At 37.8% G+C, this 26524-nt stretch overlaps 1 protein-coding gene across 1 annotated transcript; it reads left to right on the plus strand.

Annotated features, from left to right (window-relative positions):
- The first annotated feature begins 1699 nt into the window (after nucleotides 1-1699).
- c2cd3 (C2 domain containing 3 centriole elongation regulator) lies at nucleotides 1700-26088 on the plus strand. The gene is given in 34 exon segments (XM_046863308.1): nucleotides 1700-1845; nucleotides 4603-4872; nucleotides 5107-5264; nucleotides 8112-8302; nucleotides 8466-8614; nucleotides 9083-9218; nucleotides 9914-10042; nucleotides 10687-10834; nucleotides 11126-11196; nucleotides 11301-11504; nucleotides 11609-11718; nucleotides 11812-11930; nucleotides 12024-12155; nucleotides 12419-12880; nucleotides 13009-13160; nucleotides 13354-13597; nucleotides 14108-14291; nucleotides 15646-15829; nucleotides 17845-18017; nucleotides 18561-18696; nucleotides 18941-19194; nucleotides 19508-19588; nucleotides 19667-19957; nucleotides 19960-20286; nucleotides 21428-21757; nucleotides 22125-22251; nucleotides 22342-22406; nucleotides 22534-22733; nucleotides 23046-23176; nucleotides 23783-23926; nucleotides 24052-24245; nucleotides 24320-25106; nucleotides 25539-25647; nucleotides 25781-26088. Coding segments are annotated over 34 exon segments (6573 nt in total). The 5' UTR covers nucleotides 1700-1793; the 3' UTR covers nucleotides 25910-26088.
- Nucleotides 26089-26524: the final 436 nt, after the last annotated feature.

The raw sequence follows: 26524 nt of genomic DNA on the forward strand, positions 1-26524 counted from the left end.
TATTAGGTCAATTGGCAACATGAATGGGTATAAAAAGAGCCTCTCAGAGTGGCAGTGTCTCTCAGAAGTCAAGATGGGCAGAGGATCACCAATTCCCCCAATGCTGCAGCGAAAAATAGTGGAGCAATATCAGAAAGGAGTTTCTCAGAGAAAAATTGCAAAGAGTTTGAAGTTATCATCATCTACAGTGCATAATATCATCCAAAGATTCAGAGAATCTCTGTGCGTGAAGGTCAAGGCCGGAAAACCATACTGAATGCCTGTGATCTTCGGGCCCTCAGACGGCACTGCATCACATACAGGAATTCTACTGTAATGGAAATCACAACATGGGTTCAGGAATACTTCCAGAAAACCTTGTCGGTGAACACAATCCACCGTGCCATTCGCCGTTGCCGGCTAAAACTCTATAGGTCAAAAAAGAAGTAATATCTAAACATGATACAGAAGCGCAGGCATTTTCTCTGGAACAAGGCTCATTTAAAATGGACTGTGGCAAAGTGGAAAACTGTTCTGTGGTCAGACGAATCAAAATTTTAAGTTCTTTTTGGAAAACTGGGACGCCATGTCATCCGGACTAAAGAGGATAAGGACAACCCAAGTTGTTATCAGCGCTCAGTTCAGAAGCCTGCATCTCTGATGGTATGGGGTTGCATGAGTGCGTGTTGCATGGGCAGCTTACACATCTGGAAAGGCACCATCAATGCTGAAAGGTATATCCAAGTTCTATAACAACAGATGCTCCCATCCAGACGTCGTCTCTTTCAGGGAAGACCTTGCATTTTCCAACATGACAATGCCAGACCACATACTGCATCATGGCTGCGTAGAAGAAGGATCTGGGTACTGAAATGGCCAGCCTGCAGTCCAGATCTTTCACCCATAGAAAACATTTGGCGCATCATAAAGAGGAAGATGCGACAAAGAAGACCTAAGACAGTTGAGCAACTAGAAGCCTGTATTAGACAAGAATGGGACAACATTCCTATTCCTAAACTTGAGCAACTTGTCTCCTCAGTCCCCAGACATTTGCAGACTGTTATAAAAAGAAGAGGGGATGCCACACAGTGGTAAACATGGCCTTGTCCCAAATTTTTTGAGATGTGTTGATGCCATGAAATTTAAAATCAACGTATTTTTCCCTTAAAATTATACATTTTCTCAGTTTAAACATTTAATATGTCATCTATTTTGTATTCTAAATAAAATATTGAAATTTGAAACTTCCACATCATTGCATTCCTTTTTTATTCACAATTTGTACAGTGTCCCAACTTTTTTTGGAATCAGGTTTGTAGATGGCATGTGATTGTGGGTTTTTTCTCATTTGGATAGAGTTAGTTAGGTCATGCCGTAATGTTGGGGGAGGAAGCCTGGAGCTCAGTCAGCATTCCAGTTCATCCCGAATCTGTTTATTGTGGTTGAGGTGATGGCTCTGTGCTGGACACTTAAACTTGAATCAAGTGTATTATTTGTAGCATAGATGATGGAACATTTAAAACGATCGATATGTACATTAAAAATCAATCAGACATACATATTATTGTGTAATACATGAATAAAAATTCAGTATTCAATGTTAAAGTGAAGATGTTTATTCTGTACTGGTTTTGGTTTAGTGTTAATTCCCGCTCCTGCCTCTAAGTGGCGGTAACGAGAGAGAACGGATTGTCTCCCACCGACAGTAGAATAAGTAGAAAGCGGTAGTTTCGTTGCTGAGTTGCATTATGTAAACAGAATTGGTCAAAGGAGTATGATAACCTGAAACTTAATATTTATAAACTGAAGAAGGGATGAAGAACAAAAGATTAAAACCCACTAAGTCTGCAGGGAAAAGAAAGAAAGGTAGGTCAGAGCGGCGCAGGGATGAAGAGAAACTGAGCTTTGTTGACAGTTGATCGTTAAACCGTTTACCATCCAAATATTAACAAACCGAATCAGACTCCGGATAAATCTGAACTTTATATCAAATCCAGGCTTCTGTAACATTATAGTGCATTATGTTAGTTTAGTGACATTGCTGACCCCAGACCAAAAGAGGCTGATCTGCTAGATTATCAAAAGAAATGCAAAAATTAATTAATATTTGAAATAATAATGCTGCATCCATGTGTTTAAGCATAGCAAGATAAACAGCAAATTAGAAACATGTATACTAGCATTTTAGCTTTTATTTGACTTTCCCGTTCGGCACATTGATGCAGAAGTGTGAGTCTGTGACAGCTGATAGCGACTCACACTGAGCTGCACTTCAACAGGAGAATCAAATGAATAAGATCGATATACTGTACCTCACAAAGCTTTATATACACACACACACACACACACGTTGCCGATGTACCGAATCAGTAAATCCTACCATCCCTAATGTGTGTGTGTGTGTGTGTGTGTCTGTCTGTCTGTCTGTCTGTTTATAAAGTGTGTGTGTGTGTGTGTGTGTGTGTGTGTATAGTACCAGTCAAAGTTTGAATAATCTCAAAAACTTGTAAAAATGTATCCTCAAGTGCAGCAAATAAGATATATATATATATATATATATATATATATATATATATATATATATATATATATATATATAAAATAGCAATATATATATACACACACACACATTAGGGATGGTAAGATTTACTGGTTTGCTACGTCAGCAAAAAAGTTCGGATATGATGCATCGAATTTTAAAAAATATGCATTGGGTACAAGTTGTCATTTGTATAGTTTTGTATTGTTTTTACCAATTTATTTATAAATTGTGTGAAATTGGTGTGTGTGTGTGTGTGTGTGTGTGTGTGTGTGTGTGTGTGTTTTACATTTAATATTTGATTTTCTAAAGGTATGATTTTTATCACAAGATAAAATATAAAGATAAATTGATCAGTCTTTTAATAGAATGATATTAATCATCTATTAAAATGATCATGATCCTACAACCTTCTTTTCAATGACTTCAAAATAATCGCACAAATAAGGCCAAAGGTGCTGCGTCAGGTTAGAATCAGGAGTTTCTTCTATCATTTATTACTCTTAAATGATAAATAATCCTTTATGACATCACCTCAGTTAAAGGTAACCAAATCAATAAGTTCTAGTTTAACTACAATCCAACCAGACTAGTTAGGTTGTAACTGTTGCGAGCTACACACATTATAATAAACTTCTTCTTCTTTTGGCATTTCCCATCTCCTCCATCTTCTTCTTCTTTCAGTCCTCACTCTCTTCCTCTTCTTCTTCACCTCCAAAACCATCCTACAGATCACCATCCTTCAGGTTCTCCTACATAGAACATAGTCCACCTGTGTGCACTTTCCTCCACTCTTATACATCACACTACAATCCTCCTTCTTAAAATAACTATTTACCACTGCCATTTCCATCCTTTTAGCAAAATCTACCACCATCTGCCCTTCCACATTCTCTCCTTAAAGGCCATACCTACCCATCACCTCCTCATCACCTCTGTTCCCAACATGTCCATTTAAATCTGCCCCAATCACCAATTTTTCATTTCTAGGTACACCTTCTACCACTTAATCCAACTCACTTCAGATTTTTTTCTTCTCCTTCATCTCACAGCCCACTTGTGGAGCATAAGCACTGATGACATTGATCATCACACCTTCTATTTCCAGCTTCACGATCATCACCCTATCAGAAACTCTCTTCACCTCCACTATACTCTTACTGTACTTCAGAATCACCCCTACACCATTTTTCTTTCCATCCACACCATGAAAGAACAGTTTAAACCCACCTCTGACATCACCAAACCCCACCTCTCCTCTCTGAGTGTATATGTAAAGGCTCTTCTCCAGGCGATGAGCGCACTCCGAGTCCCGACCAGGTTCATTGACCGTGACATGAAATAGTATTGAACCGGTTTGTGCAAATGAGCGGTAAATAAATAAATAAATGAAAAATATTAATTTATTGATTTATTAATTTTGTGTGGACAAAACCGTGTGCCGCCTAACCGGAAAGATGCCTCCCTAGATGCTACCCATGTCTCCTAAATTCACCACCGTCAAGTGGCTATCAAAACAAGTTCATAACAGAGCGCACGCTCTACTCTGATTCAAGGCTTGAATCCACTTAAATAAAAACAAACGTCTGGTTTTGCAAAATGTATTTGAGTAAAAAGTTAAATATTTGACTTTGAAATGTAGTCACGTTAAAGTAAAAGTCTCCCCAAACGGAAATAGTTAAGTAAAGTACAGATACGTGAAAAAACTACTTAAGTACAGTAACAAATTCGTTATTGTCCACCACTGAGTTTAATAATAATAAAGAAAATGCACTCAAATATACATATATACAGTATGTGTATATAATAGCATATGCACAATGTCCTACTGACTTGTAGCTGCAAATGAATAAATAAAAGTACACTAGGTGGATACATATACTGTATATACACACAGTAGAGGAGCTGTGGACTTTTATTTTTTTTAGTAAACAACAAAAAAATCTTTCAATTAGTTGTCTTTCAATTACATTATTCATGGGTTGTTGCATAAGTAAGTACACCACCAACTACAGCGTAAATTCTTCTGCTGTTTCTGTATTTTGCAATAGTCTACTGAATACACTTTTTTTTTCCTTTGCCAGTTATCAGTGATGTGTCCCCTTCGACAAGCCTTCCTCCTCTCGTGGAGGGTCATGTGCGATGTTTCCTCAGAGTCACGGTAAGCAGAGTGCTGTGGACCGTAGCTAAACCACCACCACTGACCCTGATCCGATTACGATGGTGGGGTGAGACAACCAGTGGCACTGTGTTTTGTCCACGAGATGGATCCCTAGATAGGGAAAAAGATGTGAAATCCACAACAAGATTTCCAGTTCGTTGTGGCCCAAAGCAGTTTACTTCATATCTAACAGGTAATATCGTCCAAATGAATATCTATGCAACACTGAATGCTGAAAGATGTATACTTTTTAGGCAGTATTGTTTGTAATATTAGTAATAAGATATTTGTAATACAGTTTAATACAGCTGATTAAACATACAGCACAAATAGTTTTTTCTTTTTTTTTACTACAATTAGCTTTTTCTGATTTAGTTCTGTTTTCTGTTCACTTGGGCATTACTTTTATGTGACATGTTTTTCACAGATATGGGCTCACTGGTGATGGATGTGCTTACAAAGCCTGATCACTTACCCATAGCACGAGTTCAAATACCAGGGATTGCTAAATTGTCTCTATCTCATTCTATTAATGGATCTTTTACACTTGTGTCTCCAATGTCTGAAAAACTTGGTGAGCTACAGGTGGGTAACATATCAGATCATCTCTACTTCATACACTATCAGGTCAAACCATGTGGAGACCTGAACAGGTGCTTGTTGAATATCCCATTTTAGAACCACATAAATGAATATGGAGTCAGTCTCCTCTTTCTATTCTAATATGGATTCAGTCTCCTCCACTCTTCTAGGAAGGCTTTCCACTAGAGCAGAGGTTCTTTAATTTTTTTTCTGCCATTTAGAGGGGGGGGGATTTTGAGTGGTAGCTCTGTGGTTAAGGTGCTGATCTACTGATCATAAGGTAGGGGGTTCAAGCCCTTTATCGCTAAGATGCCACTCTTGGGCCCTTGAGCAAGGCCCTTTACCTTTTGTGTACCAGGGGCACCATATCATGGCTGACCCTGCACTCTGACCCCAGCTTCCAAGCAAGTTGAAATATTAAGTTCTAAATCAATAACATTAAATAACATCAAGTTCAAAAATAAAGAAAAAAAAATGTAGTTGTGTTACCTAGCTTTATGAGCTAGGACCCAAATGAGGATGGGTTCCCCCTTTTGAGTCTGGTTCCTCTCAAGGTTTCTTCCTCATAACATCTAAAGGGAGTTTTTCCTTGCCAAAGTCGCCATAGCTGCTCATCAGGGATAAACACACACCATTCACCTTAACTGTTGATTTCTGTAAAGCTGCTTTGAGGCAATGTCTGTTGTGAAAAGCGCTATATACAGTGAGGAAAATAAGTATTTGAACACCCTGCTATTTTGCAAGTTCTCCCACTTAGAAATCATGGAGGGGTCTGAAATTGTCATCGTAGGTGCATGTCCACTGTGAGAGACGTAATCTAAAAAAAAAAAATCCAGAAATCACAATATATGATTTTTAAACTATTTATTTGTATGATACAGCTGCAAATAAGTATTTAAACACCTGTCTATCAGCTAGAATTCTGACCCTCAAAGACCTGTTAGTCTGCCTTTAAAATGTCCACCTCCACTACATTTATTATCCTAAATTAGATGCACCTGTTTGAGGCCGTTAGCTGCATAAAGACACCTGTCCACCCCATACAATCAGTAAGAATCCAACTACTAACATGGCCAAGACCAAAGAGCTGTCCAAAGACACTAGAGACAAAATTGTACACCTCCACAAGGCTGGAAAGGGCTACGGGAAATTGCCAAGCAACTTGGTGAAAAAGGTCCACTGTTGGAGCAATCATTAGAAAATGGAAGAAGCTAAACATGACTGTCAATCTCCCTCGGACTGGGGCTCCATGCAAGATCTCACCGTGGGGTCTCAATGATCCTAAGGAAGGTGAGAAATCAGCCCAGAACTACACAGGAGGAGCTGGTCAATGACCTGAAAAGAGCTGGGACCACCGTTTCCAAGGTTACTGTTGGTAATACACTAAGACGTCATGGTTTGAAATCATGCATGGCACGGAAGGTTCCCCTGCTTAAACCAGCACATGTCCAGGCACGTCTTAAGTTTGCCAATGACCATTTGGATGATCCAGAGGAGTCATGGGAGAAAGTCATGTGGTCAGATGAGACCAAAATAGAACTTTTGGGTCATAATTCCACTAAATGTGTTTGGAGGAAGAAGAATGATGAGTACCATCCCAAGAACACCATCCCTACTGTGAAGCATGGGGGTGGTAGCATCATGCTTTGGGGGTGTTTTTCTGCACATGGGACAGGGCGACTGCACTGTATTAAGGAGAGGATGACCGGGGCCATGTATTGCGAGATTTTGGGGAACAACCTCCTTCCCTCAGTTAGAGCATTGAAGATGGGTCGAGGCTGGGTCTTCCAACATGACAATGACCAAGCACACAGCCAGGATAACCAAGGAGTGGCTCTGTAAGAAGCATATCAAGGTTCTGGCATGGCCTAGCCAGTCTCCAGACCTAAACCCAATAGAGAATCTTTGGAGGGAGCTCAAACTCCGTGTTTCTCAGCGACAGGCCAGAAACCTGACTGATCTAGAGAAGATCTGTGTGGAGGAGTGGGCCAAAATCCCTCCTGCAGTGTGTGCAAACCTGGTGAAAAACTACAGGAAACGTTTGACCTCTGTAATTGCAAACAAAGGCTACTGTACCAAATATTAACATTGACTTTCTCAGGTGTTCAAATACTTATTTGCAGCTGTATTATACAAATAAATAGTTAAAAAATTATATATTGTGATTTCTGTATTTTTTTTTTTAGATTATGTCTCTCACAGTGGACATGCACCTACGATGACAATTTCAGACCCCTCCATGATTTCTAAGTGGGAGAACTTGCAAAATAGCAGGGTGTTCAAATACTTATTTTCCTCACTGTAAATAAACTTGACTTGACTAACTAATGTTGATTACATTTACTTATAAATAAATAAATTGTTTGTTTGTAGTTGGTTTGAGTGTATCAACTTTATTTTTAATAGAGAATAACATGAATGAAGATTAATAAAGAATAGAAAAATACATTTTATAAATCCTGCTGTTCGTTGAACCCCACCTGTCATGCCTTTATTCCCCACTAGAGGGGTGCGCTCCACACTTTTAAAAACCACTGCACTAAAGTTTGAAATGAGTCCATTCTGATATAAGAACATTAGTCTGGTCAGGCTCTAGGAGATAAAGCCTAGCACAATTAGACAATAAGACAATTGTTCACTTCTGATTTTGTGTAGAGTGCAGGTGAAAGCTCAAAGGGGTATCCTGGCTAGTTATACACATACATTTGGCCATATAGTGTATTATTATTATTATTATTTATTTTTTTTTTAACATGTAAATGATTCATAATTACTGAGTGCCTTTGGCCAAAATTAGCAGATTACAATGCCTGTATTGTAAAGTGTTTTTACTTTCTTTTCTCACAATAGGCCACACTGGTATTAGAGCCACTGACTGAAACCTATGAAAGCAGTAGCTCAGTACCAACTGTAGACATGAGCAATGGCACAGCAGCTTCTACTCTGGGACTCATATCGGACCAAAACATGCTGCTTCCACCTCCATCAAAAATCAGTGGAAATGAGTCTGAGCCTGGGGACAGTTCCAGAAGCACACCGATGTGTGTTTTACTTTCTTTTTGAATATTGTTTTGAGCACAATAATGTTTTAAGCTTAAATCAACATCATTTACATTTGTCTTTTTCACTTTAAGTACAAAAATAACCTTGCATTTCTTTAATTCAATTGTTTAACTTTTTTTTTGCTATGTTTTTTTATATTAGAGGAAAGGACCACCTATACTTTCAAGAGGGAAAACCACATTCTACTCGATTTAATGCTGAAGCAGGAGCTTCAGTAAAAGGAATATTGCAGGAGAAAATTGATAAGCCAGATGCACATCTTCCCTCAGCATCAGTGGACCTGCTTTCTGGTAGGCTTTAAAAGCAAGATATATGTACATATGCATGTATGTATGTGTGTGTGTGTGTGTGTGTGTGTGTGTGTGTGTGTGTGTGTGTGTGTGTGTGTGTGTGTGTGTGTGTGTGTGTGTATATATATATATATATATATATATATATATATATATATATATATATATATATATATATATATATATATATATATATATATATATATATATGTATATGTGTGTGTGTGTATATATATATATATATATGTGTGTGTGTGTATATATATATATATATATATATATATATATATATATATATATATATATATATATATATATATATATGTACATACGTATATGTATATGTACATATATACACACACATACGTACATATATACATACATACATACATTGCATTCCATACATTAAAAATAAAGTTAATTTCTAATTTTAATACATTTAATGACCTCTGTTTTGTTCCCTCCTAGTTCTTCTTGAGCGTGGTAGCAAGCTTAGAAATGCCATGGTGGTTTCTGCTTTGCAGTCTGATATTGATTCTAACATGGGCCTAAAGGAAACACCCCTGCACTTACCACCAGATAACCCTGGAGCTCGTCCTTTACTGTATGCCTACATGTTTTTAACATGTTTACGTTATGGAATGCCCTCCAGAATTATTGACATTTTTTTAGAAAAATGTTGAGCAAGTTTATTAATACAAATGTATTCTTTTTTGTGATACCTACCTTGCAAAGAATATGCATTCTTTTTCCAATGCATAAGAAGGCTAGAGTTCTCCATTTAGTATTTTTTTTTAACCATTTCTGTGGTGATTTGGATGAATGTTTGGCTTATCGCTCCTGAGCCAGACACAAAACTGTTTTATTAAACTTTTCTTTTTTTTAAATACATTTTTTAAACTGTTGTGTTTTATATTCTTTACATGTTTTGTTCAGGTCAGCAAAAATCTGCTAAATGTTTTTTGGATGATGATGAAGAGTTTTTAAATGGAAAAATCTCTTCATCATTGAGATTTAAGACGTATTTTATATCCACATATTTAAATAATTGCTATTTAAAAAAAAAAAAAAAATATATATATATATATATATATATATATATATATATATATATATATATATATATAAATTTATAAAATACTAATATTAGTAATATTTAGTTGTTTGAACAGATTCTTTAGATTTTTGTTTTTATTGTTTATTTTCTATTTGTTTTTTTAAACTGACAATAATTCTGGAGTGCAATCAGACTATGGCTACTCCCTGTAAGATTAAAGTGTTTCTTTTTTTATTTTTAAGGCCCCAAATTCTATCATCAGCGCAGTCGATGCATGATACCCTCCACTCAGATATTCAGAACTTGTCTCAGGACCATGAACTCCTCAGACCAGACACACATGCCACAGCTGTGGATCACCTTCTGGGAAGGTAATGAAAATGCCATTTCTTTTCTATTATGGAATATTCTTAGCCACGTTGTCATGTACTGCATCTGTAGCACATCTGCAATTATCATAAACAGTACCAACATTTTTTGTTGTAAAACAGGCTTTATAAGCTTGCTTTTAATGAAAGCCCAACAGCCCTTGAACTCTCTCTTTATATAATATTACACTATTCCTCTAATCAAAAGACCAACAAACAGTTAAGAATAAAATGAATATTAATTATTATGATTATTAAGTTTTTGTAATATCTTGATGTGATCAGACCTACACAACTACTCTGTAAGGTACTTCTAAATCTTTTCTCTGAAATTACACATTTTGTTTGTTAGGGAATTACTATTATCCTTTAGAAAGATGATTTTCTAATGGCTTGTACTGTTCCAACAAATGCTGTTCGACTTGTTAAGAAGGAGTTATGAGTATTACTATGAGTGGATTACAGCAGAGAAATTGTTGAGGTTGTGAGGTAGAAAACAGTGGGATTGGAAAATATTTGTACTTTTGTTTCTTTATTTATATGTTAGTTATATGTTAAATTATAAATTTTATTATTTTTCATACTTTTGGATATGGGTTTGAGGTAAGACACAAACATGTGATACATTGTAAATTCTCTGTTTTCAGTGTTCATGGATCTGTTCTTGCCTTGTGGGATGGAGAAGGTTCTTTTCCAGGCTCTCTCTCTGGTTGCAGCAGTGTACTTATGGACAGTGAGATCAGTGATCCCCAATTTGACCAGAGTCTACTGGAGAATCTGTTCTACAAGGCTTCAGTAAGTTCTGTGTAGGCAGTGGTAGCCTGCTGGTTAAGACACTGGCAGTAGCTACTAAACTGTCTAAACATTTTAAATCTCAGCATCACCAAGCTGCTTTAAACAAGGCCTTTAACCATCCACTGCTCAGATATATATCCTGACTAAATTGCTAGTTGCTTTAGATAAAAATGTCTGATAGCCAGATTAGTAGGTTTTATTTTCTGCTTATAGAGTCATGCATTATGCACATATTATGAAAATGTTTTTAATTCAGGACCGCTTTGTTTTATGTGGGTTTTCTGGTTTCAGGTAAATGATGACTGTTTGGGTGCAGAAGATGAAGAGCATGAGCAACAAAAAACCTTAGAAACAAATGCCAGGTGATCATTTAGATAAACGTTCATTCACAGCATCCATTTGCTAATCCCACTTCTGTCTTTCTTTTACTTGGAGTTTGTTAATTTTTTTCTGTGCTCCTTTGAAGGCTAGATTTGGATGTCATGCAACCCAGAGGACAAAAGAATTTATTTCCTGGGCTAAGTGTGGATAGGATTTCACTTCTTGGAAGCATCAATGTAGCTAGAGTTATAGTCATTCAGTTATCAATCCCCATGGACAATACCTCAAATATGTTAAAGAAACACCCAGGGAAAGGAAGACCACCACTACCTCTTGTACCTAAAAAATGGTATGGCTCAAAGCATTTTTTAAAAATGTCTTACATAGTATGTAGTGATACAAATAATTACCTTTATGTACTTGAACCAGTCTTTTATTGTATCCCTTTTCCAGCTCATATTTTGTTGAATATCTCTTTCCATTATCATCTGCTAATACTGATAATGGGAAAGCACTTCCTGTAGAGGTCACACGTGTAGTCTCCAATAAAGTTGTGGGTGGAGGTAAGTGTTTTAAATACATGAGTTATTACCAGAGTGGTGTGTAGATGATTAAATAGTACAAAGAATATATATTTTTCATTTTCTTTATTCCAGTGGTAAAATTTCAGCACCGGAGTGTGTTTTCAGTGCACTTCAGTGGCCCTAATATCAAACAATGGTGGGACACAAACTTAAGCTTTACAATCTACTTGAGGAAGAGTCAACAAAAGAAAGTAATTATGAGTATCTGTAATCTTTCAATGTTTCTAGAGTAAATTATGTCAACTGGTCCAATAGTCTCACTGGAGTCTCTCTTTCTACTTTAGCCTGTTCCAATAGGAACAGCTCTATTTCCCCTACGCACATTGCTTCAGAGTGAACGATTGAGTGTCACCACTTCACTTCCTGTCCAAAGACTTGACGGAGACTTCACCAGTCAGGGCATTGGGCCTCTTAAGGTAGCAAACAGTTTTGTTATTATTATGTAGGACCTTAAAATAATCTGTTCCTAGTAGTTTAGTTTTGCAAAATATTTTTACTGATATAAAGATTTTTTTCAGTCACTGTCTCCATAACTTTATACACTGCCTCTGTAGATTTGTTAAGCTAGTATGAATTATTGTTAAATGATTTGCACTTTTTACGTTATCTATTTTCTTCAACTGATGATATTGCACTGTATATGTGTACATAGGTAAAGCTAATTCTTTATTCCCCTTAGGTCTCATTTGAACTAGCTGCAAACAAGAAAGATCTTGCTTCCAATAGCAGGTTAGGGAAAACACCAGCAAGTGCACGCACATCTCCCTTGAAAGCAGACATCTCTATTGGACAATCGGATGATGGAGACACTTCAGATTTTTTGCAAGTTAATAAGAGTGCTCACAAGAGAGTCACTACATCCATGCCAATTCCTTCATCCTCGAACATCCTAATGCCAGAGCTCAAGTCTGTTTCACCACAGAGAACCCAAAACTTTCTTCATGATCCCGCTCAATGCACAGAGATGGAAGAGAGTGATATTTTGTTCCACACCTTGCTCATGGTGCCTGATGGGAAAGATTTCAAGTGTGCACCTTTTCAACCAAATGTCTACTTAAACTGTAAACTCTTTGGATCTGAAGAGACGACTCGGTCTGTGGTCAGCTGGGGTCAGACGCACCCAGCATTTAGCTTGATTCAAGTAAGTGCACTATGGTATATCCTTCATTTTCCAGAAAGAAAGAAAATTATACATTTATTTGGAAGTGTAGATGGTGCATCCGTTTGCTGATATGTGTGCAAATGTGTGTATGTGGGTTTGTTTTGCAGGTGGCACCGGTGCCTCTCACATCCAAACTACTCGAGAGGATGAGGAATAATGTGATGGTCATAGAGGTTTGGCTCAGAGCAAGTTCTACAAATAATGATAAACTTCTCGGGCTGGTCAAACTCCCTCTACACCAATTTTATATGTCATTCAGGTTGGCCCAGAATTTTTTTTTTATGGCAATAAGCTTAAAAGTCTGTAAAAAATGTCTGTAGCATATGGGCTATAACTACTGCATTTTATCTCTTCCATTGCTCTGATTGTACTTTTAGGGCATTTCTTTATAGGTTTTCTTTTCATTGTATCACTGAAATAAACAGTATTTTGTATTTTTTTTTTTTAAACAGAGACCCCAAGGTTTGCCAGTTGCTTCTGCGGGCACAGTATCCAGTGGTGGCAGTGGACAGTTATATGCCTGTAGTGGACATTTTTAGTGGTGGAACACGTGGAAGCCTGAGGGTGTTTTTGGCCATGGGGACGTCACAGCAGATCAGTGCTCTACAGCGTATGAGAGAGGAAGAACTGAGTCCTGTGTCTCAGCAGTCCAGACCAGTCCACTTGCTAGACCACAGACCCACAGAAGATGTAAAGGTCTGTTTTCTTTAATTGTTTATAATCATGCATGGTCCAGAGGATGAGTGATTTTAGGTATTCATGTAAGATCCTAATACACACCCTTATGATACCAGCGGCAATGCACTGTAAATTCTGAATTGGTCAGGATTGTGATTCGTCATTACTGGTTTAACTTACAATAATGAAACAATCACTAATCGTAATGTTTTTTTCACATGAAACCAAATATTTCACTTACAGTTGAATTATTTCCTCAAGCAAGAACCTCTGCTTGGCCTATTTAGGAACTTTGAATGAAACCTTCACAAACATGGTTAGAGGATGTATTGTGTGCAAAGCTTTACCAGGAAAACTTTAAAGAATTTAAATGTCAGTTTTTCTTGGCCACTGCATAATGTGCTATTTTATAGTAATACATATTGATATTCTATGATGGGTATTTCAAAACATTTGAAGGTTGACTAAATAAAAGAAATAGCAAACCCCATAACAGTGCAACAAATTGTACACTTTTTCTTTGTTTAGGTAAACGTTCCTTCCTCTGCTGAGGTTAAAGATGAACATGTGTTTTTAGTGCGGATTGAGAGAGTAAAAGGATTAACTCCACTGCAGTCTACTGTCTGGGGAGAAGCCGATTGTTATATTCAGTACTCATTTCCCCATCAAGAAGAGGACTGGCAGGACGTCGACCCAAATATTGTGGAAAGCAGTAAGCATCTGTATCTTGCTTTAGTTAAACAAATATTCTAATGTGTGCTGATCATGTACACTCACCGGCCACTTTATTAGGTACACCTGTCCAACTGCTCGTTAACGCAAATTTTTAATCAGCCAATCACATGGCAGCAACTCAATGCATTTAGGCATGTAGACATGGTCAAGACGATCTGCTGCAGTTCAAACCGAGCGTCAGAATGGCGAAGAAAGGTTATTTTAGTGACTTTGAACGTGGCATGGTTGTGGCATGGTCTGAGCATTTCAGAAACTGCTGATCTACTTGGATTTTCACGCACAACCATCTCTAGGGTTTACAGAGAATGGTCCGAAAAAAAGAAAATATCCAGTGAGCGACAGTTCTGTGGGCGCAAATGCCTTGTTGATGCCAGAGGTCAGAGGAGAATGGCCAGACTGGTTCGAGCTGATAGAAAGGCAACAGTAACTCAAATAACCACTCGTTACAACCGAGGTATGCAGAAAAGCATCTCTGAACGAACAACATGTCGAACCTTGAGGCGGATGGGCTACAGCAGCAGAAGACCACACCGGGTGCCACTCCTGACAGATAAAACAGGAAACTGAGGCTACAATTTGCACAGGCTCACCAAAATCGGACAATAGAGGATTGGAAAAACGTTGCCTGGTCTGATGAGTCTCGATTTCTGCTGCGACATTCCGATGGTAGGGTCAGAATTTGGTGTCAACAACATGAAAGCATGGATCCATCCATCAACGGTTCAGGCTGGTGGTGGTGGTGTAATGGTATGGGGGATATTTTCTTGGCACACTTTGGGCCCATTAGTAGCAATTGAGCATCGTGTCAACACCACAGCCTACCTGAGTATTGTTGCTGACCATGTCCATCCCTTTATGACCACAGTGTACCCATCTTCTGATGGCTACTTCCAGCAGGATAACGCGCCATGTCATAAAGCGCAAATCATCTCAGACTGGTTTCTTGAACATGACAATCAGTTCACTGTACTCAAATGGCCTCCACAGTCACCAGACCTCAATCCAATAGAGCACCTTTAGGATGTGGTGGAACGGGAGATTCGCATCATGTGTGCCGACAAATCTGCAGCAACTGCGTGATGCTATCATGTCAATATGGACCAAAATCTCTGAGGAATGTTTCCAGTACCTTGTTGAATCTATGCCACGAAGGATTAAGGCAGTTCTGAAGGCAAAGGGGTCCAACCCGGTACTAGTAAGGTGTACCTAATAAAGTGGCCGGTGAGTGTATGTCAGTCTTGTAGAGGTTGTACCCAGAATTAAGGTCAATTTTAATTTATTTATAGAGTTTTATTTTCTATTAGAAAACATGTTTATTTATTCATACTTAGATGTGGATTTGAAGTCTTACCGTACTGCTACTACACTGTGTATGCCTGATCCCGCTTTTGGTCACTGTGAGACGCACATTCTCGTGGCACCTACTGGTGTTCCAGTGCAGAGACTCTTGCTCAGCTCTCTGGCCGGTCAGGGATTCAGCAATGGAGGAGGAATCCAGTTTGAAGTATGGTGCAGGTAAAGAGATGTTCCTTCCCACTTTGTTCAAATAATAGCTGTGGAATTATATAATAATAATAATAATAATAATAATAATGATAATGATAATAATGAAAATAATATTATTAATAATATAAAAAATTAAACATTTTAAGTAAAATAATTTCACATTATATGTTGGTTATTGCTATTGGTATTATTTAATTTCAACACATTGGATTATCCCTTTGCAAATCATTCAAATACAAGTAATAAAAAAGGAAGCCCATATATATATGTACACACACACACACACACACACACACACACACACACAGTATATAGGTAGATAGATAGACAAGGATGGGCTTCCTTTTGAGTCTGGTCCTACTTAAGGCCCTGACTTGTTTAGTGTAGATACTGTATATTAACAATTTCTATCAAGATTTCTGTTAATCTGTTTGTGAATGTCCATGTTGAAAGCGCTATAAAGAATAACATTTAAATGGTTTTCAATGCATTTCAAACCACCTCAACCTTCAGTGCATTTCAAACCACCTCAACCTTCCTGTCAGCTTAAAACAGTCTGAACAATCTCCACTGACCTCAGTCAACAGGTCTTTCTGCCTGCAGAGTTGCTGCTTAATGTGTGTTTTTTGTATGAACTTTATAGCCTGTGTTGCATTAAAATTCCAGATCAGCAGTTTCTAAAATGTTCAAACCAGCCTGTTAAGTAATCACTCTCCATAATGTCTAATATTTGGCTGATACATGTATTGTTTATACTTTATGTTCTATATGTCTGAAAATATCTCAGTTGAAATATTAGTATGAAGAAAGATCTCAGGTGGAATGCTGGATTGCTCTAGTCATCAACACACCTGATAAACGTTTCAGAGACAAAAGTTAGATCATCTTTGTTCACAGCAGTGTTTGGGTATGATAACGTTATAGAAAGTGTAGTTTCCAAAATGGACTGATTAAATACAATATTGAAAAGCTTGAGGAAACATGGCTTATATTGTTTCACAAGAAAAACCATGGCCACTTTACTAACAAGACAAACACTGACCAGGATCAGAGGAGGAAAGATTCTTATTACATATGGCAAAAGAAGCTGCTTTAAGTTTTATTATTATTATTATTATTATTATTATTATTACTATTATTATTGGGGAATGGGGGAAAATGTGTGAGTTTAACTATGTGTGTCACGCTTGGATCAAGAGCCGGAGACCAGAATACAGTCAATAAGCGTTGCCTTAGTATACGAGACAGGAGCTTCAGCAGAAGCACAAACCGGAAAACGGGTAGAATCCGTAACATGGGAAATCCAGGGATGATCTCTAGTGCGAACTGTAGATCGGACGGTGACTAAATGGGAACGAGGGGCCTTATAAAGGGGAGAGTAGATTGGAGACAGGTGAAGGTGATTAGTAGGAAGGCGAGGCTGTGCGAGTGTGCTGAGTGCAGGAGGGAGGCGTGGCTGGTGGTTCCCAGACAATGTGAATGTTTTTGCCAGATGGGCTGGTTTGAATTTTTCAGAATCTCTCACACAACAGTCTGTGTTTACACAAAATGGTGTGAAAAAGGTCTGTAGACTGAAAAATGTTGGTGATGACAGAGATCAGAGGAGAATGGCCAGACTGGTTTGTGCTGACCATGGTATGATCTGTGGTTACTTCAATGAGCACTCTACAGTACTCTACTTTACTGTTACTGTGGTGAACAGAAAACTCAGAGAACACAACGAACCTTTTGTCAAAAAAATCGCAGTGAGCATTAATTGAAGCTACTAACACATAGCTGCATAATTTTGTCCATTTGTATGTATACTTAGCGTAAACTTATGGTGTGTTAATTCGTATAGCAAACAGTCTAAATTACAATTTGCTGTGTATAAGCAGAGAAAAAACTGCAAGATAACTCTTTGCTTACTTCTTTGCTTACTATAGAAAAAAATACCAGTGAGTGGTCATTTCATTTAATAACCAATAGCTTCAATTTACTAAACAAACAAACATGGTGGTTCTGTTCTTATGACACTTTTACAGGTATTATTACCCAAATGTTCGTGAGCAACTGGTAGCCAAAGGACTGCTGCCCATGGCCAAGCTGTGTGCCATGGTGACAATGCAGAAGCAAGGCCAAACTGAAGCACAGCACTTCTGTCTTCCACTTGTCCCACAGTCTGACAAGCCATCTGATGTCCAGACACAGCCTTCAGGTACTCTTCAACACATTCATTAATATACACTCCTGTGTAGACATTTACTCAGCCTGTTTAAATCATGGACTTCAGGATCTCTCAAATCTCAATTTTCTTTACTTTGAATTATTAGGTTCACCAAAATAAATAGACTTAGAGATGTACAGTGTTTATAGCACTTTACTCCAGCAGCGTTAGAATAATGATTTATTTGTCTTGTGCATTAGTTGCTTGTACAGTCCAAATTTGAAAATAAATGGGACGCTGTGTAAATTATAAATAAAAACTAAATGCACCGATGCAAATCTAATGATTTTCTTGCTTTATAATATACCTGTAAATGTCATTACAATAGCCTATTACATCAGCATGTGAGATCATACACTTTATACTATGGATAGGTTGGTTTAAAAAAAACTTTTCAAGTTTACTTTACAGTAATTTACACATGAAAATACATTTTCTTTCCAATTGATTTAATAAAAACATTCATAAGATGCATACGCATATTTTTTAATAGAATCTCTAACCTTGTAAAATATGAGTTGCATTTGCTTTTAGGTTTGCTTGATGTGAGTGTTCAGTACAAGACCCGGCAGATGAGAAGTAATAGTTTAAAGGGTGATATTGTGCCTTCACGTGTGGTGAATCTGGTTGTGCAGGTGCACAGAGCCACTGGCCTGCAGGCCGCAGCACGGTGAGTTATTTGCCTTGAGCTCTATGAGGTTACTAAGTCCTTATTACACCCTCACCGAAGCATTATAACTCTTAATTACAAGAATATATGTTTCTCGGAATTAGTAATGTGGATAAAAGTTAATGGCAGATAGTATGAATATCAGGATGTTTTACTTTGTTTTTAAATACCATTGTTCAGATTTTTCCTGATAAAATTCCAGGCTGTATTCCCCACAGTCCATCAGATTTGTTTCTCCACACAGGGCCATTGGATTGCAGTACTACTCAGAAGTCGGAGTTAATGCCTTCATCACTTTGCAGCTCTCATTCCTGCCGGAGAAGGAGAGCAGGAGTACACGTGTAGCAGCCAGGAGCTTTTGCCCAGAGTTTAAGCACCACTCTGAGATCTGCTGTCAGCTGCTTGTACAGAGGGACAGTGGAGAGAGTGTGAGTCTAGCTGAGGTGCTACAAGATGCTTTGGCCATTTTCACAGTTTATAATAAAGATACACGGAAAGGTGAGTAAATTCAGGACAGCAACAACAACTGCGAGTGGTTAATCATATCCATTGACCTAGTTGTCACTTGTAAATAATCATTGTAATATTAATGCTACTACACTACCCCTACATCATTCATTACACTTAAAGAACACATAAAATCATTTTTGGTGAGTTCTGAATGTTTAATTGTTAATTGCAGCTAGTAAATTTTCCAGCCTTCTCTTTTCTACAATTGATATTGATAAGAATTTTTTTCAGCTCATGACCTGGAAACTAATAAAAAATGTTCATGAATATCATTGATTTTTAAACGAATCTTTTAATACAGTGATGAATGCATCAAGTTCTGAAGACAGCATTTTGGGATCAGTGAAAATTCGGCTAGGTGAACTCCTTTATAAAAGAACAGGTGAGTAATGTGCTGAGTAAGGAACATTAATCTTTAATCTTTAACCATAACAGTAGTAAAACCTGTTGGCTCTTTTAGGTATATCAGGCTGGTATGGTCTGTCCCTCCCTCCAAGTGCGTCTTCACATCACAGCCTAACCTCAGTCGGAGGACTTGAGCTCTCTATCAACTTCAGTCATCGCACAGACCGGGAGCGTGTCCTCAGTTCAGCACGGCTCTTGGGTTGGGAAATCGAGAGAGACAGCGAGGAAGATGGGGAGGATGAAGAGAAAGGGGGCACTTTAGAAAAAGTCTGCACTATGACATTTTCTATTATTATGCCAAGAGCCTGGCTACCTGTCCATTTTTTGTTACTCCCAGGTCACACAGAGCTCAGAGATCTACCTATTGTTACTATAGATACAAACTGTATGATCAGGAGGCCTTCTGCTCTGAGCTAAGACATCCAGCATTGGAAGATGGTGAAGAGAGTGAGGGCATGGCTACAGTGAAATTCACAGGCACAAAAACTATAGAGCTGAGAGGGGGCCAGCCACTGCTTTGGTACCTGAGAGAGGAGAGGCTAGAAATGCAACTCTGGGTATCCTTTGGTAAAGAGAAGCGAATGCGCCCTCACAAGTTGGATCGCCTGGTGGGGTCTGCCTTTATAGAGCTTTCAGCCCTCACAACAACTTCAAAGCACAAGCAGACAATCAGTGGTATGGTAAAATTTACAATTATGGTTTGCACTTAGTGTATTCTTACACCTATTTTATCACATGCCTACTGTAGAGGTGAACTTTTTTTTTTTATTTAATTAGTAGCTTGAAAAAATACGTAAACTGATATTACAATAATAATAATTGTTTTTGTTGCTACGTGTATATTTCATTTATCTTTAACTGAGCATTTAATACAGGTATAATTGGGTGAATTATAAAACCATAATAAGTAGATAAATCATTACTGTTACTTTGGGTGGATATTGAATATTTCTTGCTACTTAGGAAAAGAAAGGGATTCATCCAATTAATTATATCCACAGTGGAGTAATTTATTTTTAGGGTAAACTTCAATTTTAGATATAAATGTTTTTGTCCTATTGTTAAAATAGAGAGACCTTTAGTGCTTGTGCTCATAAAAGCAGCAGTTGAAGGGTGGTAGAATTGTCCATTTGAGTTGTAATGGGAATGGAGAAGGCTTTAAGCTTCCACTCATTAGGCATAAAGTAGTCATGGCAAAAATCTCATATATCAGAAAAGGCATTATTACTTAAACCATTTCAACATTGTGCATTCTACTACAATCTGGGACACAAAACCATGAAGTGCAGGTCCTATTGGATCTGGAGCTGTGCGGTCCAATGATTTTAACAATGAAGTCAACTCATTAAGAAAATGTGCATTATTTAATAAAATAAAAGCCATTTAATATATTTTTTTAATTGTTAACACAAAAGTTCTCAAAAATATTATAAAAGCCAGGGGGGGTCTTTTTTTTCCCCCCACTAAATACTAAACAAATAAATATCTTGCACAGTGTAGGAAGGCTTTTTCTTGTCTACAGTTGGGGCATGGAAATGTCTTGTCCTGGCCCAGTAAACCTGAAACAGCAGAGACTATGAATGACTATAACAGGCTTGGAAGCGTGACTCAAAGCAGCTCAAAACAACTTTTTATGGCATGATTCAGTAATCATATTTTATAGTTTCATGAATATGCTATGCACTTTATTTTCCATGGCTTACATAGTTATAGGCACTCCTCTTCATGTATTGGCACATGTATAGAACAAATACAGATTTTCTTTATTTAGTATAATAGTCTTAGTATAATATTTGTGTTTTCTATGTCTCTGTAGGTGTTTATTCTCTTTTTAAGCCTTCGGCTGCTGACCTGGGTGGAGCTGCTGTTAGAGCACACATCACTGTGACAGCAGGATCCATTACTCACAAATGCTCGGCCCCACCATTTATGGAGGAGGAGATTCAGCTGAGCAGTTCAGGAGAGGAAGAGGAGAATAGAAGACACTCATCACTACAATTTCCCACTCCAGACATCCAGTCGAGTCAGTGTGGTCTGTCTAATAGACAACAAAATAAATCAGGGCTGAACTCTTCTGTGATCACCAATGACAACATCTTTACTGCAATTGTCAGCGTAGAGCGAGCGATGCACCTTAGTTTGAAAGGTGAGCTATTGCCTTTTATCCCCAGATTACCCATAACAATTGTTTAGTTAAAAGAATTATGGGACTGGAAAGAGGGAAATGGTATCCCCTTCAATTCAAAGACAATCTATTCAGGCTTCCAAATAGGCCAATCTTTTCTTATGAGAGTGCACAAGTGTGCACCACCTAGGCAGCCTCCTTTTATTGGGTGCTGGATCAACATATTTTCAGTGCATTCAGAAAGTAATTAGATCCTCTTCACTCTTTCAGTTTTGTTATGTATGTAGTATCGAGCTGCAACATAACAAAATTGGAAAAAGTGAAGTTGGTCTGAATACATTCTGAATGTTGTGTTTTTTTATTTTTTTATTTCCATGTTGCTCTCTAGCTGAAAGGAGCAACAGCCTCCCAAGCTGCTGGGTGTCTTATGTAACAGCTGATGAACCTGCTACAGTGAGCACAGATGCAGTACAGGACAGTGAGTGCCCTGTGTGGGATCATCAGCATGAGTGCAGGTAAACTATAACAGTACACATGCAGAAACAGACATCAACTGAATCAACTAACTGTATGATGCATGGCTAATCAACTTACATTTTTCTCAGGCTGTCAAAGGAGTTGCTTCTAGATCCACAGCAGTGTCTGGTGTTCAAAGTCTGGAACAAAGGAGGTATAACCTGTGCTCAGAAATTCTGAACTTATTTACTTTTTCTGTGTTTTCAAAGAAAAAGTTCACTTAAATTAAAATTTCAATATTTACAGTTATGGTTCCTTTTTCTCTGTATCCCATTGAACAGAAATAGAGCGTGTGATAGGCTTTGCCTCAGTGGACCTGTCCCCTCTTCTGTCTGGGTTTCAGTCTGTGTGTGGCTGGTACAACATTACAGACCTAAGTGGACAGTGTCAAGGCCAGATCAAAGTGTCTGTATCTCCTCTAAAGAGTGTTCAGGAGCTCCGTGCCCAGAGACAAGCTGTCTGTGAGAACACAGAATCCAGTGTATGTATGTTACTCAAAATATTTTTAATGTACCTTGCAAACTGAAAGAATTTTTGGGTAAGAATGCTTTAAAATGAAAGGTATGCTTTATAATTAAAGGTGACGAGTGGAGCGCTGAATGAGCAGTAAGAAACAGCGCACTGATTAGTCTCATCAGCTGCAGGTGTTTCTTACTGCTCGTTCCGTCCGGCTCCACCTTCCACTCACTCACTCGTCTTTCACACACAATCGAAATAACTAAGAGGTACTTTGTTAATAAGGATATGTGATGCTATTGGTAGATATAAAGACATATTCCTGTCTCTGTTTCAGCATCTCTTCAGGGCCATGCCACTATGCTATCAAACCAGAGCTGTGTACAACAGTTTTCCCAGTCACATCAGCCGTTTCCCTGAGCAGAGGATCAGCACTCCTGAACAGGAGGAACGAAGGCTTTTTACAAGGCACGAATCTAAAAAAGAAATTGGTTATTTTTTTAAGATGACTTATATAAAATGAAAGTTGATACGAGTCATTAATAAAACTATGATATTTTATATTGTTACTTGTAGCAGTAGTAATAGTAGTAGTTACTGTCATGTTTCTGTTTTAGAGGTGCATTTTGTAATTCTGTATACAGTAACGTAAAATATTCATAATAACAATATAATGTATTATAATATAGTAATGAATATAATATATGAATACATTTTAAGATGTGACCATGGAGTGGATATTGATAGGTTTGCTAGCAATTTAATTCTGATTAAATTTGAATTAAATGTAGGCTAACTGGCTTAAATATTTGAATTATTGTATGTAATTTTTGCATTTGATTTTTAAGGTGCTTCTAGCTTAAAGATTGCAATTTTTTGAATTATTTTATTTTTAAAGGGCTTCTGGAGGCTTCTGTGTTTTAGCCATTTTTATTTTATTTTTTTACCTTAAGCATGTCCTCTTTTAAAGAGATATTTTGACTTGAATAGCCTGAAGATATTGTGAGAAGCTTATTTGCACCAAGATAAGGTATTAACACTGTTACGTTGATTTATTAACTTTGTTATTTTCAGGTCTAGCCTGGTTGATCATCATGATGAGCACATGAACAATGTTCGCCAGTTCCATACGACGCTGCAGGAGAAGGAGAGTTCCATGCTGAATAACTGTGCTGCAGACATGCATCCCTCCAGCTCTGCACTCTTTTCAGCCCTCAGGTATCTGCTATCTTTCTGTTCTGGTTATAAATTATTTATGATTAATAATTTAGATGACTTATGACAAATATTTTCCTAGTTTATGCTTAAGACGATTTTGTTAATCTGGTTATATGGTCTTTCAGGAAAAATCTCAGTGAGCTGGACGATATCCGAATGTACTTCAGCTGCAAGTTGTCCACGCCTGTGTTCTCTGTACTGGGAGAGCAGAGTCAAAAAGCTGTGAACAGAGAAGTGCACAGGGATACAGAAATAGATACACAACAGCTTCTGCTCAAATCCAACCAACTTGTCGGGGAGGTCAACAACATCATTAAAAGTAAGCCTTTTATCAAAGATACAACTTTTTTCTAAAACTGTACATTATAAAAATATTTGTTCATGCTTTTACAGATCTAAATGAACACGAAAACAAAGAATCCTCCATAAACACACAAAGGAATCCTTCCACACCAGCCGAGTCTGAAGTGTGTCGTTTTTCAAATGTGGAATGTTCAACACTAACAGGGTCAGAGAACTGTGAGGCAGAGAACTTCAATAAAAAAGCCTCAGAAGCAAAGCTAGAGGACATCTCACCCCTCAGTCCTCTTAATGAAGCTAATCATACGAATGAGAAACTTCACCAGGACTTTCTCTTGAGTGAGGATGGGGAGAAAGGAGAAGAAGATGTGGATGAAGAAGATAACGACGAGTTTGAGGAGACACTGATAGAGCCTCGGCCGCTCAATGACATCACTTCAGCCACAGACAGGACGAGCCCCTGGACTACCGTGCTGTCTGAAACTGATCTTGGCTCTTCAGAGAGTTTTGAGGCAAGGGATCAGCCTGAAGATGGCATACACCAAAAAAATAGAGACCCTTCAGTATCTCCACCGGGTACTATCCATAAACCACAGAGAACTGTAGATGATTTTGATTCGGCTTCTGGGTCTGAATCATCTGAGAATGCAGAGGGAGATGCAGAAGAAGATACAGTAGCTGTGCATAATATTTGTGTGGAGTGTGAGGATGAAGAGGATTTTTTAAACGAGATTTCCACAAAAGACACCAGGGAGAAGACTTATCAAGATCAGCATGACACTACGTCAGATACAGACGATTACTCACCGATTTCCTCTAGCTCTGGCTCTAGAACAAATGCAAACAGCGGAAGTGAAGAGAATGAAAGTAAAGCGAAACTGTATCCTTTTTGCTTGTAATACTGACTGAAATCTTTCCCATGGGACTACATGTTTTATAGTCATGAAGATGTGCATCAAGTGAATGTGTTTATCTTTGTATATGTCTGAATCATGGTGGTGATTTAGAACTTGCTAAACTAACCCTACTATTGAAAAGGTTCAGAATACACTGAAGGCTGGATATATGATGCAGGATGAAACCACCAGGGTAAATACACCATGTGTATTTGTTATAGGTCACGTCCTTAATATTAGGACCTTAATGGCAAATATAATTGCTATGTAAAAAAAATCTGGACCTCTGGGCTCTCTGTTTTAGAGCATAAACTTAATAATATTGCTGTCTGTTTTTTGATTCCTAAAGTCAACCCCCAGAACAAAGAAGTGCTATAATTTGCCTTCTGCTTACACCTTAACCAACATTCATCTAGCTGTGATGCTGTAGAGATTCCAAACTTCTTTCTCCCATCGCATCACTTGGAGGCATCCATGAGAGTACTGCGCTTAGCTCCTGTTTTCCCCTCGACTTCCACTGATCCTGTAAGTGCTGCTGTGTTTCTTCTCTATTAAACACTTTGCCCAAGCTGATGCATGCCTTTAAAAAAGATTTTACATTGGACATGTTGGAATTGTAAGCTGCATGCATGTGGTGTTTTTTTTTTTTTTTTTTTAGGGTTCTGGAAAATCTGAGTCTACATATAACAGATCGACTCGGCCCAAGCCCAGTGTTCCTCCACCATCAGCAAAGAGAGAAGAAACAAAACGAATTGCAAAAATCTTTGCTTCACATTTTACACAGTGAAATGAACAGTTTTTTAGGTTTCGTTGATGTATTACTTCAGGCATTTGTATAATATATGGATTCTTTAAATGATCTTAATTATGTAAATGAGATATTGAATAATGTGGGGAACAAAGATATATTTTGCTTGTAATAGTATTTATTTTTATCTGAATAAAGACAGTTCTTTTTCAATTCAATTCATTTTTATTTGTATAGCGCTTTTAACAATGAACATTGTCTCAAAGCAGCTTTACACAGATAATGTGGTGATTAAAAGTGAATATGTTCTTTATAAGTAAGTTTGTCCCTGATGAGCGAGCTAGTGGTGACTGTGGTAAGGAAAAACTCTCTGAGATGGCATAAGGAAGAAACCTTAAGAGGAACCAGACTCAAGAGGGAACCCATCCTCATCTGGGTTGCACCGAATGTCCTCTTGTTGCAGATATACGATGTTGCGGGTACAGTGATGATGATCAGAGGTAAAAGTAGTCCTGAGTCGGTGTAGGAGACTGTTGACGTTAACTACAGTCCAATCCATCCTCAAAGCGAGCTTTTTCCAAGTGTGTTTATTTAATTAGGTACATGTAATTAGTTGAAATATTGTTAGTCATATTCCGGGTGAATAAATGGTAA

The sequence above is a fragment of the Silurus meridionalis genome, chromosome 12 (genome assembly GCF_014805685.1).
Source record: "Silurus meridionalis isolate SWU-2019-XX chromosome 12, ASM1480568v1, whole genome shotgun sequence".
NCBI classification, from domain to species: domain Eukaryota; kingdom Metazoa; phylum Chordata; class Actinopteri; order Siluriformes; family Siluridae; genus Silurus; species Silurus meridionalis.